General features: G+C 59.2%; 1 protein-coding gene across 21 annotated transcripts in view; it reads left to right on the top strand.

Moving 5' to 3' along the window:
• The window catches only part of Kcnq2 (potassium voltage-gated channel subfamily Q member 2), a 55,154-nt gene that overhangs the window by 27,472 nt on the left and 13,883 nt on the right, over positions 1 to 13,799 (top strand). For 5 of the 21 annotated variants that reach the window (XM_063248027.1, XM_005000377.3, XM_023561955.2 and 2 more), the window contains exons 9-12: positions 545 to 574; positions 3,515 to 3,583; positions 7,178 to 7,207; positions 11,537 to 11,590. In XM_063248027.1, coding sequence (XP_063104097.1) covers positions 545 to 574; positions 3,515 to 3,583; positions 7,178 to 7,207; positions 11,537 to 11,590 — 183 coding nt within the window. The other 16 variants (XM_005000378.4, XM_003462803.5, XM_013144614.3 and 13 more) reach the window with 7 other exon arrangements.

Here is a 13,799-nt window from a genome sequence, read left to right on the forward strand (position 1 = left end):
GGCTGAGGTGGGAGGGGCTGGGCCATCTACATGGTGGGATACTGCAGGCCCAGAGCCCTGCATGGCATCATGCTGCCAGCTGGCCCCGCACTCAGGTGGCCCAGGCCGAGCTGGGGTCTCCCCAACTTCCTGGCCTGACCCTGGGACCTCACTCTGGGCCTTCTGAGCTGCCAGTTGTCCGAGGCTCCTGACATCAGCAATGGTCCCGCAGGCCTGAGGCTTTTCCACCTGTGCTGCCTATAGGGTGTGAACTCGGGAAGCGGCTCCCCTCTGCCCCTGCCCTGGCACCTACCCACTGGCATCTCGGGGACGCCAAGTCCTGGGCTCGGCCGTCTGGTCCCTCTGGAAGCAGCGTTTAGTGTTGCCCTGTCACCATGCCCCTTGCCAAGTGGCTGGATAGGACTGAGCCTTGTGCTAATTTTCTTTGTTTTGTTGTTTTCCCCACTTCCCTTAACGATTTTCTTCATTTTGTTTTCCTTTTCCCGTTCTTTTAAAAATTTTGGTTCTTTCCCTTTGTGTGTGTGTGCGTGAAAACACTTGAAAGCTCACAAACTCAAACCTACGGGGCGTCCAGGTAGGAAATGCATGGGACAGAAAGCCGTGTGTGTGGTTCTCGTGCTGTCTAGTTGCCCCTGGGACGAGCTCTCTGAGCCTGCCCCCTGCTGGCCGCGGAGCCATCCCCTGCCCCAGCGTCCTCATCGTCAGACCTGTCATCTCTGCCCTTCCCCTGCCTGGAGCCCCTGCTGACTGTGTCCTCTCCCTGGACCCAGAGCTACCTTCCTTGCCCTGCTCTGTTCCCCACCTCCTCCTCAGCCACTGCTTCTGGTGCCGGGTCCATTTGTCCTCAGGTCATTTCTGTTCCTTGTCCTGCTTTGTGTTTTGTTCATAGCTGTAGTCCCCTACCCACCCCTGTCCGCCCCCAGCCTCCAGCCCTGTTTAGGAACAGTGGAGTGGGGTGTGGGGCTTAGGTAGCTCAGGGACCTGTGTCCCTGTCCAAGGACTCATCCCAGGCCAGCATCCACCAGCCAGTGCAGGTCAGCTCACACCTGTGAGGGGTCCTGTGGGGTCACCTGCCTCTGAGGTCCCTCTCCCCGTGCCCTCCTTTCTGTTGTCTTGTGACATGTGTCCAGGGCCCAGGGCAGAGACTGCATGTGGCCTCCCTGTTAGTGGTACCAGTGTGGCCATGGCTGCTGGCCCTTCCTCCCTGTGCATCTGGCTGCACGGAAAGTGGGGAACCAGGGTCTTTGCTTTTGTTGGGGCTGCAGAGCCCCTCAGAAACCTTGCAGGGGCCCCTTCCCCACTTCCCCAGGAGTGCGTGGACCTGCGCAAGGCAGTAGATCATTCCAGCCCTGCCCAGTGATCCACAGCCCCTTCCAGCATGCAGTGCCCGCCCTGCCACAGTGTCAGGGTCCACCCTATGTGGGCAGGGCAGCTGTGTGGGACAGTGGCCAGTCAGGGGTAGGGTGTCTCTTATCCTACACACTCCCTGCAGGCCTCAGGTGTAAAGGTGGCCCTGGCACCCAGGTCCTTCTGGACCCCTGGGGATCCACAACACAACCAACTCCTTGACTCCAGCTGGTTGCCTCTGCCTATCTTCTTGAGCCAGTGCTACACCCAGAAGTAAGACACCCGAACATCTGCAGAGTACCCAGGTGGCAGGAGCTGTCCCCCAGAGCTGGTGGAACCCCCAAACCAGCCAGTTCTTCCTGGGGCCTCCCCCCACTCCCTTTCCCTTAGCATATTATTGCACCCCATTCTCTAATGGGCGGGTCCAGGCTGGGTGTGCAGCCCGCCCTGGCCTGCCCCATACCTGCCCTGATGCTGCTGTGTGTCCCAGGCATGCTGTCTCGTCTGGCTCTGAGGGCTGAAGTCTCCGTCTCTAACCCAGGCCTGTGTGTGTGTGGGCTGAGGGGGGAGCTGCCCCACCCTGGGGTCCCTGCTCTGGGCCCCAGGAGTGAGGGTTGAGGAAGGACAACTGTGACCCTGTGGGTATTGGGGTGGCCTGGGGGCTGTGCTGCACCCATGCTGACTAACCTGATGCTGGGCCCTGCTTAGTGCTGACAGCCTGGACAGGGCTGGGGCAGGGAGGGTGGGGGGAGCCCTTCCATCAGTGCTTCGGAGTCCCTGGAGCCTGGCTCTGTTGGGGGTGCAGAGTGAGTGAGGAGTCCCACTCTGAGCAGCTGAGCAGCTGCACCCATCGTAAACAGCTCACCTGCTCACGAGAGGCAGGAGCAGCATGGGCTGGAGGGGCGGCAGGGGCTGCGGGCAGCCTGTGTGGAGAGGAGCTTCCTGGGTAGTGAGAGCAGAGTACAGCTCCTAGGCCCAGTGGGCTCAGTGGTCCGTTTGTTCAGAGGCAGCCAGGAGCCACTGAGAGTGAACAGGAGCTTGGCAAGGGTGCTAGGCACATCCGGAGGATCAAGTAGGGTGGGGCTGGGCAGAGAGATGAGAGGGGCAATGCAGGTAGAGGGATAGGGGTCATAAGGAGTCAGGCTGGGCTAAAAGAACTGTCCTCGAGTCCCCAGGCATTAAAGACCCAGAGGGTGTGCTTGCAGCTGAGGCAGACAGGGCAGAGATGACCTGGGTGGGGCTTGTGGGCCTGGAGCATCCTAGGCTGTAGTCAGGAGTCAGGAGAGCTCAGGGGGCTCCCCTAGAGCCGGAGTGCACAGAGCAGGGTGGGGCGGGGTCAGGCCTGGAATGCATAGGCCTGGGGCCCCGAGCAGTTGAGGGGCCTCCTCCGTTCTCCATGGAGCACATTTCCCTGAAGCTGGACAGGGGCGGGGGGAGGCAGGCAGCAGCCAGAAGGGAGCAGAGGGTCATGGGCGAGAGGTTGTGGGGTCAGGGCGGGTAGGAGATGGAAGTTTTACCTTCCCTGGAGGCTGCTGGCCCACACTGCCCTTGGACCTGTGCATGGCCATGTGTCAGTGCAAATGGGACCAGGCACGAGGCTCCTGGGGCAGGTGAACAGGCCCAGGGGGTGGAAGCAGAGCCAGGCACTTGCTGAGGGTCCTTGGGGTGCGGGGGCCTGATGAGGCAAAGCCCTCTTGGGACCTCCCTCCCATCCCGTCCCACCCCAGCTTCGACAGGGAAGGTGGCTCTGCAGAGGGAGTTGGGAGTCTGGGCCCTGGTGTGTTGGGCGCAGTGTTTGCAGCTGTGCTGCCCTTGGGAGTGTTCAGGGGGAGGAGTATTGGGGAGGGGATCCCCACCTGGGCTCAGATCTCCTGGCCCCTCCACACTACAGGGGCGGCTCGCAGACAGCGTGGGCATGCTTCCTCAGCTATCTGTGCCAGTCACCCCCTGTCCAGGGCCTGCGGCCCTCAGAGCAGCCCAGAGAGTGGACATGGCCCCAGGGCCTGCGAGATGGGAGGACATCAAGACCAGGGCCCCAAGTGGGCCACTGCCACAGAGGGCAGGCTGATCCAGTCCTCCCCCAGGCGCCTGCCACTTTCCCTGAGTGAGGAGCGTGCTGGCACAGAGGCAGTACAGGGGCTCACTCACCTCTCCTTCTCTTGCCCAGACTCATCCCACCTCTCAACCAGCTGGAGCTGTTGAGGAACCTCAAGAGCAAGTCTGGACTCACCTTCAGGTCAGCTGTAGGGTAGCCAGGGCTGTAGCTTTGGGGACCCCAGCTACCTCAGCCAGGGACAGGAGGTCTTGGGTTTCAGGCCCCAAAGAGAGGCTGGGAACTCTGGGGAGCGCTGGGGACAGTCTTGGCCATGTTGTGTTTGCCCTTTCCTCTTTTGCTGACCCAGTTTAGGCTCCTGTTACCAAAGAGGTGGCAGGTCCCATGGGTGGGCACAACAGGAGGAAGAGGGTGAGGACGCTGCTGCTATGAGGCCAGCTGACCATGGCTGGAACCCTGGGGGACCCAGGTGGGAGGGAGGGTCCCAAGCCAGATCCTGCTTTAATTACAAGGTCGCAGAAGGTCCTGCTTTAATTACAAGGTCTACAATTGCCAAAGTGCTTGGGCTGGCACAGCGGTGGGCGTGAGGAAGCTGCTGTCAGCTGGGGGATGAGAGTGAGCCCTAAGTGCTTTTCTGTCTTCAGAGAGGCCTTGTGGGGCAAGGGGTTGCAGTGGGTTGAATGGCGGCCCCTACCTCTCAAAGATAGGTTCCTTAACCTGTGAGCAAGACCTTTGGTGTCTGCTTCACAACTGGAGTTTCCCGTGGGCCCTGAGTCTGGTTGCCATGTCCTGGGAGGAGCAGGAAGTTAGGAGAGGAACACTCAGGAGAGGACCAAGTGCTGTGGAGGCAGAGGCTGGCGTGATGGCAGCCACAGGCCAGGGAGCACCCGGAGCCACCCAGAAGCTGCACGAGGTGGGAGGGAGGGCTCCTCTTCCTCTGGAGCGAGCCTGTCTCCACAGCTCTAGCAAACCGGTGCAGATTTCAATTCTGGGAAGTGCTGCTCCCCTGTAACGATACCCAGCCCCGGGGAAGGGGATCTGGAACGGAGTAATGAGCAGGGGCCAAAAGGGCTTGAGGCTCATGCTGGAACAGGTCCATCCTGCCTGATGAGAGGCTTGGTGGAACATTGGTGCTCGAGGGGCTTCCAAGAGCTCCGGAGGCAGTGAGGACCTCGGTGGAGGAAGCTGGTATTGTCCGAGAGGAGACAGACACACTGCCGTGAACTGACGCTGCTGGGAACGTGGAGGCTGAGGCACCGCTTAGCCTCAGGGAAGGAGGCGAGCAGAGGGTGTCACCGGGCACCCAGGAGACATCAGCCTTGTGGGCTGGCAGAGGCTTGGCGGGACCGCTGTCACCGGCAGGTGGAAGCACAGTGACAGACGCTGAGTGCTGAACTGAGCCGTGGAGTGAGGAAGCGAAGTGGAAGTCAGCCTGCTTTCTCCTTGCTGCTTGTAGGTGGAGAAGGAGAGCGACTTAGCGGAAACTACCAAACACCAGAGGGTGGAGGTTCAGGGGGGTCCCGGCTGGCTCCTAGCAGAGAAGCCTAACTCAGGAGATTTGCCGATGCTCAGAAAGCCAGTTCTGGAGCCACAGCCACAGAGAGACTGGCCAGTTATTTGCTGATGGGATCAGGTGTGCGAGTCATGGGTCCAGTCAGCCACCTCAGCAGAAGCCAAGAACAAAGATGAGCTACCTGGAAGGATACTCGAGTGCCTGCTGGGGGACAGCACTGACCTCTGTGACACAGTCGCAGGGATTTTGGAGCAGGGAGGCTGCCGGTGCGGACAAAAGGAAAGGCCGTTGGCCTGCTGGGATGGTGGGAGCAGGAGAGAGCTCACGGAGGCCCTCAGCAGCAGAGCAGGGGTGGGCAGCCGCAGCAGAGGCAGAGGCCGGTGGGGCCAGGAACCACCGACTACTCCCAGAGCCTGGACCAAGGGATTTGCCTGCTGGGTTTCAAGCTTTTGCGGCCAGGACCTCTGAGGTGCTATCTTCCTTTTTGGTGGCGGTGACTGTCATGCTGCCCTGCCGTGGTCAATTTTAAGCAGATCACCTGTTTTGAGACCACAAGTCCGCGTGCTTTTTCCCCACCCGGTGTCTCTTCCACACCTGACTTAAATTATGTAGATAATTTAAGATGATGAAATTTGGGACTTTTTGAGCTGACATTATTTATTGATTTATGTTTTGGGGAGGTAATTTTTTTTATTTTAAAGAAAAAAAGAAAAATCAAGAAGCAAACAAACGGAAAAAATCACCAACAACTAAAGCAGAACGACAGCAACAAGAAGCAACAATAGCTATGTGGGTTTCTAAACAAGGTGGTAGGGGTCTAACAGTCATTGTCATTTGGACATTGTTATCTTCCAGATCGTGAGCTGATGGTGTGTAGAGGAAAGTCTGAATGCCACAGTGGGTTGGGATTTGAGGGGATACTGGGATAGGTCAGTATATTATGGGTGCAAGGTGGAGATTATTTTAGGGAGCAAGGTGCAGGCTAGAGGTTTGAGTGCTGGACCCCAAAATATGTCCACGCCTAAGAAGTTGATCTTATTCAGAAAAGGGTGTTGGAGGAGGTGAGTTAAAGGTCTTGAGGTGAGGCCAGCCTTACTGCCCATGGGCTGCAGCTCTGAGCAGCTGTCCTCTAAAGGGGCAGAGGAGACACCGGGTGGGGAAGAGAGCTTCCTGGAAGACGGAAGAGATGAGCCCTGGACCAAGGAATGGTGCGGTCTGCAGAACTAGAAGAGGCAGGAAGGGCTTCCACTGTCTCACTGGAGCAAGCACAGCACTGCCCTCTCCCGATCTGAGGTTTCAGGCCCCCCGAACTGCTAAATTCCCCAAGTTCCTGGTAACTTGTTGCAACAACCATGAGAAGCCAATGCTGCTGATGCTGGACCGAATGTGAGCCCCAGGTCTGAGCACAGCTGAGGTCCAGGGCTGCTGGGGAGGACCGCAGGCTCAGGCCACATGTGCCTGGACTGGCTGCTTTCGAGAGGCAATTCCAGAAAGGAGAGCCAAGGCGGGCTGGGGCTCTTTCTCGGACCCCAGGCCATGCGTGGAGTGGGCCAGGGCCTCTCTTTGTGCTGTCTCTGGGCTCTGCTGCTGACATGGTGATGGGACACGTGCTGTGTGCAGTGTTTGGAAGTTGGTAGAAGAGCCTTCTCCTTTCTGCAGCCACCAGCCTGGGCCCATCACCCCAGACTGCCTGGCTTTGTGACTAAGACCTGCGCCACAGAGCTTATATGCAGTTTATGATGAATATTGCTCCTAGAAATACTCAGCTCCCTGTCGAAAGAAAAAGCGAGCCCAAATGAAACAGATGGAGGCTGAAGTGGCCTTGTAAGCAGAATGAGTCCTGGGTGCAGCCCTGGCCCTGGGTGAGCCTGGCAGACTGGTAGCTTGTTGGCCAAGTTAACCTTCCATTGGAAAATTACACAGAAAAAAGAATTCTGTTCAGAGCTTTCTTTAGCAAGCACTTCCTGTTTGAAACGTTGTCGGCATGGCTCTGATTAAAATGAGCATCAGTCTGCTTGTACTGAGTGGGGAAACTTGTGTCAGGAGGCCGAGTGGCCTCTTTGGGAACCCCTCCTGCCTCCGGGACATGTGTCCTTGGGCCTCAGGACTCTCAGCAGGACAGGACTTCAGCGTTCTCTGACTCTCTGTGGTGGGGCTGTGGGGCCCCAGGGTAGGGGTTCGGGTGGACAGGGGACCCTGAGTGGGCACTGAGGGAGGTACCCTGTGGGCTCTGGCCTCTGATGTTCTTGTCTCTCTGTTTGAAGGAAGGAGCCGCAGCCGGAGCCATCGCCCAGGTCAGTCCCTCCTGCCTCCAGCTGCCTTGGCGTGTCTGCTGAGTGCGCACCCTACAGTCCTGCTCTCTGTCTGTGCACTGCAAGTCGTGGGGCAAAGGCTGTCGTGGGACCCGTGTGTGCTTCCATGTGTGAGCGTGCGGCTGTGTTCACAGCATCCTTGCAGGGCTTTGGACTCTGCAGCACTGTGGGTCTGGGTAGCTGGGGGCTTCCTGGTGCGCCCGCTCCCGCCTGCGCCTCCAACCTCCCAGGAGACACCAAGGATGGGGATTTCTGCTAGATGATTCCCCCAGGCCCGAGGCCTAGATTTACAGCAGTCTGAGCTGAGTGCTCAGGTGAAAATGTCTACCGGTTAGCACTCCTGGCACTCTGGGCCGGGCCGGGAGGGCTGGATGCCAGTAGACGGGCTGTCAGTCTCTGGGTGAGGCTGAGTCAACACCACCTCTGGGAGTTGGACGCCCTCCTCCCATTGTGTGTGCCACTCAACCCTGTCCCCTTTGCTGAGGGCCCATCCAGGGACTTCGGCTGGGTCCTTTCCCTGGCCTCTGCTGGCCCCGAGGTGCTGTGAGTTCAGGCAAGTTAGATGGGCTCATAGGGCTAGCTCTGTTGCAGGAGAGGAGGCCAGGAGCCAGCTACTGTCTTCCCAGTGCCAGAAAGAAAATCAGGATCATTTCACAACGACGATTCCAGTGCACTCCAGCACCTGAGCATCCTTGCTGAGCTCCCAAGATCCTCTGGGCAAATGCGTGTCCCCCAGCCCAGTGCCCTGTCCACATGTTGCAGAGTAACTCTGACCCTAACCTTGGGTCTGAGTCAGACGCCTACCTGCCTCCCTCGTGACCCACCTGGCCAACCCCTTCCTCTGTCCAGCCAAGAAGGACTTGACCCTTCATTCATCAAATCCCATGGAAGGGGAAAAAGCAACGGGAGCTATTATTGAAAGTATTGACAGTGTCTCTGCCCAAAATCAGCAAATGGAAAAACCAGTGACCGAAAACCCCTCAAAGAGGATAAGAAAACTAACCCTGGAGCTAGGGAGAGAGAGGCCGGCTCATCATAGTGCTGGCCAGCGTGTGACCTAGTGTTGCTGGTGACCAGGTCGGGTAAAGAAGAGAGCCAGCCCCACCCAGTCCTGTTTGGGATGAAAGGGGAACGGGGTGCCCAGCCTTGCTGTGGGGGCTGCTCAGAAAGGGGCCACTTGTTCTCACTGCCACCGCGCTGTGGCTGCCCTATCCTGGCCCCAGCGCCTGGCAGTGGCCGGATGGGCAGCCCTGTGCCCCTCACCAGGGGTACTGGAGCTGAGCTCTAATCTGCCGGTGGGGCAGGGGCCTGTTTGCCCCCTCTGCTGCCCACCCAGCACCCCGCCCTCCTGGAGCAGTTCTCCCGAGGCTCCTGGCCCCGTGGGGTTTCTCGAGCTTGTCGCCTGTAGCTTTAGCCTCCTCTGCGCGATTCTCTCTCAGCCTTTCTCTCTCTCTCTCTCCCTCTCCTGCCCCCATTTGGAAAATCTTGCTGCCCCCAAGTGCTTTTAATCACTGTCACTGCCCTTCTCGGGCCCCTTTCTCGTCTGCTCTGTCTTTTGGGATGAGGTGCTGACCCTGAAAGCAGGACTCAAGGTGAGGACCCACGGGAGCCCCCAGCTCTCTGGTATGTTCCGTGGCTCCCCTGCTCCCTGTCCCTGCCACTCCTGTGTCTTCCCTGCGTGGCGTGTCGGTGGTCCCTGCCTGCCTGTGCCTCCCCACGTCCTTCCCTGAGGGCCAGTGTCTGCCAGCCTGGCCCTTCTGGGATGCTCTGGGGTAAGGTGCTCAGTTGGGGCAGCTGATTTGGGCCCCGTCCCCTTGGGAGGGGCTCCAGGGGCTGCTTCTGTCAGGGAAGACCACCCACCTGTTCCCCAGGATGCATACCTGCCAACCAAGTGACAGAGGCTGGTGTCTCTGTCCCCTGCTGGGGCAGCCACAGCCCCTCAGGTCTGCAGGACATTGTTCTTTTACTGAGGTAACAAGTGGCAGGCGGGCCTGTCCTTGGGCTGCCAGTGAGAGACCACTCTGCAGTGTTAAGGGGTGTTTGTCTCCCTAGGGCCCCCGCTGGCCCCAAGTCTCTAGGGGCTGAGCCTCTGCCCGTCTTTGAGTGCAGAGCCCTGCTCTGCGCTGGCAGGGTCCCAGCTGGCATCCTCCAGGCCGGGCAGGTGGGTGGTGTGGATGCGGGGACTCTCTCAGCTGCCGTGGACCTTCTGGGTCCCAGCTCAGGGTGTGGGCACAAAGTGGCAAGCCTCCAGCTGGCTGGGATCCTCGGCCCCAGTAGGACCCATGCGACTGGGCTGGAGTCTTTGGGGGGCCTTCTGAGGGGTCTGGGATGGGCAGTTGGGGCAGGGGTGGGGCTCTAGTGCTGCTCCGGTGTGTCTCTTGTGGCCGCGACTGCTCTGACCTGCCCTCTGTAGTCCCTTCCCTACCTCACTGCCTTCCCCAGGCCTGGAGGAGCCCCCTAGCTTCGCCCTCTGGCCAAGTGGGCCTCCTCTTTGCAGGGGGAGGCATGTGTTTGGTGCCTGTCTGTCCTGTCTGGTCTTGGTCAGTGTCTGTACCCCATGGAACCCCCATGGGCTTGCCTGCTGGCTCCCACCTGGGGCCTTGAGATCTGCCTGGCCTGTGGGAGGGGAAAGGACCCAGTGTCCACCTCAAGCCCTAGGGGAATGGACATTGTCGTGCTGGCTTGAGTCAGGGATCCTGGCACCCAGCAAGCAGTGGCGGGTGTTCGGGGAGGTTGGCGACCAGCAAGCGGCACAGTTAGAAAGTGGAGGGCTCTCTGTCTCAGTGTCCAGCAGTTAGCAGCCACGGAGTCTGATGATGCAGCTCTCCAGACATTTTTCCATCATAGAACAAGGTTTCAGGACTCCGGGAGGGTTCCTGGGGTGAGGTGACATTGCTGGGGGCAAAACTGGGGACCTTTACAGGTGCTCTGAGCCGAGGACCTCCTTTGTCCTTCTCCCTTCGGGAGTGAGGACCCTGAAGGCCCCTGGGCAGCAGCCCTGTGTTCAGGCATGAACCCCTTGCTGGGGCTGAGGGCAAATCTGCTAGCGCAGCAGGTTTGGTGCAGCTGGGGTAAAGTTAGGCAGGGCTTCTGGGAACAGCTGGAGCTGCTGGACACCAGCTGCCGCCAGCTGGATCCCAGGGGCTTGGCTGGTGATGGTTTCTCTGAGGTCAGCCATCCAGGCCAGCTTTACTTAGTCCTGTTTCCCCAAAGTGCCTGAAGCTGTTTTTCTGCTTCAAAAACAAACCCCTGTGGGGTTGGGCCCCAGCCTGCATGCACCCAGACTCCCCTGTGGCAAGGGCCAGGGCCCTGGAGGAACCACCACACTGCCTGTCTGCCAGGATTCGCACAGTGCGCTTTGTGCCTAAGTGGAGAGATTGATGTAAGGAAACATGTCGCAGAGAGCATCGGTTTTTAAATCAATGTGTGAAGGAGCTCGGAGAACTGACCCTGTCCTCCTGGGAGCTGGTTTCTGACTCGAGACCGTGGCACGCAGCGGTTCCTTGGGTGCAGCTTGAGAAACGCTGCTCCAGGGAACTGGCTGCAAAAGGGGCCAGGCAGAGCTGGAGGGAGATGATGGACCGGTCTTGTTACTGCTGCTCACTGTTTTCACTTGTGTTTAAAACGTGCAGTCCTGATGCCGAGGCAAACGTCCAGGGCTCCAGTGAGATGCTGGGGCCGAATCTTTGTGGACTCTTTTCGGAGGCCAGGTGTGAAGTGGCCTCACCAAGATGCGGTGGCCTAGCTCTGGCAAAAGCCTTCTTCAGTCTAGGCACCCCAAGCCTTCTCCCAGTTACGAGCAGACGTCCCCCTCACCCCAGACCGAGACCCACTTCTGGCCGAGCCACAGGCTGGTGTGGCGAGACCTCGCTGCCTAGTTTGAACGTTAAGTTGCACATTTTTTCTCCCTGAAAGGTGCATGCGTCACTGCAGTTCCTGCCGGGTCATAGCCACCTCAAATCAGCCTCTGCAAAGTCTTCGCCTATGTATTATTTTTATTGTTGTTGGCATGGATATAGCAAAAAATAATACATTTTTTAAGACACGAACTTAAACTCTGGCTTTGGAAGGAAAAGGTATTTTTGGAGGAAAAAACCCAGAATCTTTTTCTCCAAAAATAGGAGACTATTTTCTTTTCCAGGCTGTGGAAGACTTTCGTGCATCCCCTCTGGCTGTCCTTGCTCAGACGCAAACTCCACAGCTGAGGGACTGAGCCCAGCCCTACCCGGTGGTGGCGGTGCCTCGTGCACCTGCTGTCTGCCGGTCCTGCCGGCCCTGGCCCCGGACTAACTGTGCTCTCCTCGTTTCCAGTAAAGGCAGACCGTGCCGAGGGTGCCTGTGCGGATGCTGCCCTGGACACTCTAGGTACCGCGCAACGCTCGCACGGACTGACGCCCCGCTGCACGCTCCTGCCTCCCTGCTTACTAGAGGTTCCAGATGAGCCGGCCAGCACCCCCCAGCTCGAGGCCTGGCCCTCCCCCCACACACCAAAGTGCCGCTGCTGCTGCTACCTCGGAGGCAGGGCGCTGGCCAGAGCCCCATTGTATTGCTACAGAAACCCGGCACTGCCCTTCAGGGAGCCGCTCCCCCAGGGCTGGCCAGTCTGGCACCTCTACTAGGCACTGAGGTCCATCCTTAGCCGCCTCACAAAGGAGGCAGCTCTCCGTGTGCTTTGTGCTCGGGGGAGACACCCAGCCCCAAGCCTGAAGCCACGGCTCCCCCTCTGACTCATAGGCCTGGTTCAGGGCAGACTGGAAGCAGGATGGTGGAAAGGCCCCACCGGACCCCTTGCACTGTGCCCACACCTGCCCGACCCCTGTCTGCTGTTGGGTGTGTGGAGGCCTCTGTCCTGCTTGCTCCGGGGCCCTTCCTCTGAGTCCCCCCAGTGCTGCCCAGCGTGTGCAGGCAGCGCACAGTGCCCCTGGTGTGAGCTCGCCTGGCCCTGTGCATGCGTGGGTTGGCGCCCAGCAGCATGCTGCGCCTCTGCATCTGTGCATGCTCAGACCTTCTCCACCAGGAGAGGGGCTTGCAGGGCCGACCCCGCCCCAGGCCTCTCTTCCAGGTCAGGCACTTGTGGGGTGCCTGCTGCAGCACCAGAAAGGGAGGTACCCTGCTTGGGTCCTGGCTGTAGCTGTCCTGATTGCCTGGCCAGCATTTGTGTCCAGGGTACTTCTGGCCACAGGCTGAGTCCTTGGGTCGAGGGCTGATGTCAGGCTGCGTGGGGACAGGAAGGTATGGAGCTGTGGAGCAGGAAAAGCCTGCCTAGCTCTGTTCTCTTTATGGGATGTCCCCTTGCTCTCCCCGGGCATCGTTGGTCCAGTGTGGGTTGGGCAGTAACTGTAGATCCGGCTTCCTGCATTGCTGAATTGGTCCCTGTGTGCTGGCCAGCCTGAGGGCCATTTCATGGCACGTCCCTGGGAGAGTGATGGGCCAGGAAAAGGCTGCCCCCCCATTCTGCTTGAGCTTGTCCCTCATAAATGCCAAAGCAACCTGACTTAACCCAAGAGGTGGCTCTGGTGTGAGCGCCCTCGCCAGGGCAGGCAGGGAAGTGCTCCAGAGCCCCTCTTGCGTTTGCTTTGTCCTTGGCTTGGAGGTCAAGGGAGCCTCAAGACCACAAGGCCATCCAGCCCGGAGCTGAAGAAGCCTCACTGACCTCCTGCAGGTTGAGCCGTTCTGTCCCCACCTTGGCAGGGCCTCCCTTGCAGGTCTCAGGTGGGAGTGGAGCCTTAAAGCTGGGGACAGCGGAGCCACCACCAAAGCCCTGGCTGCTTCCTGGCAACTTTGCCTCTGCTGTGGCCGCAGGTGGCTCTGTGTGGGTCTGGGGCCCTGGCTCCGCTGGGCCAGTGCTTATCATGCGGACTGTAGGATGTCCTGCTAGGAAGGAGCAGCAGTCGACTCCAGGTTCCTCTGGCGGGGTGGGGAGCTTGCAGAATTCATTCAGTCCTCACTTCATGCAGCTCTGGAGACTTGGGGTTCTGAGCCTTCTTGGCCAGGCTCGGGTCAGGTGGCTGAGCATTTCACTGGCAGGACTGCAACATCCCCTCCCGTGGGCACCTTTCCTGGTTGCCAGCCCTCAGTGCTGTGCGTCTCCAGGAGCGCCGGGATTCAGGCCTGTCACCCTGGTTTGGTGCACAGCTGTGCTTCTGGAGGATGTGACTGGCTCTCCTTGTCTCCTTTCTGTCACTGCTTAGGATGGAGGAGGGAGGAGTGGAAGTGGACCTTGAGTGATGTTAGAGAGTGTGGTTTCCAGCCTGCCCCAGGATGGGCTGGAGGGGCTTGTTTCTTGCATCTAAAATGGTCGTGTGATGGAGGAGGAGCCCACAGGAAGAGAGGGATTCTGGAAGCTGGTGTCCCCCTGAGCTGGACAAGAGCCACCACAGCTCTTAGCAGGTGGCCCCAGTGTCTGGGGCCTCTTTGGGATAGAATGAGAAGATTACCTGGTCTCAAGGTAGCCCTGGCTCCCATCCACCAATTTCCCAAGTGAGCAGCTGCTGCTGCCCCACTGGACGTGACACCACGTGGTCCCCACCACTGTCTCAGGAGGGTTCATGCCAAGCCCACCACCCTCATAGTT

Source organism: Cavia porcellus, unplaced genomic scaffold, assembly GCF_034190915.1.
Source record: "Cavia porcellus strain 051 isolate PalLab524CR breed Dunkin Hartley unplaced genomic scaffold, mCavPor4.1 scaffold_5, whole genome shotgun sequence".
Lineage (NCBI taxonomy): Eukaryota > Metazoa > Chordata > Mammalia > Rodentia > Caviidae > Cavia > Cavia porcellus.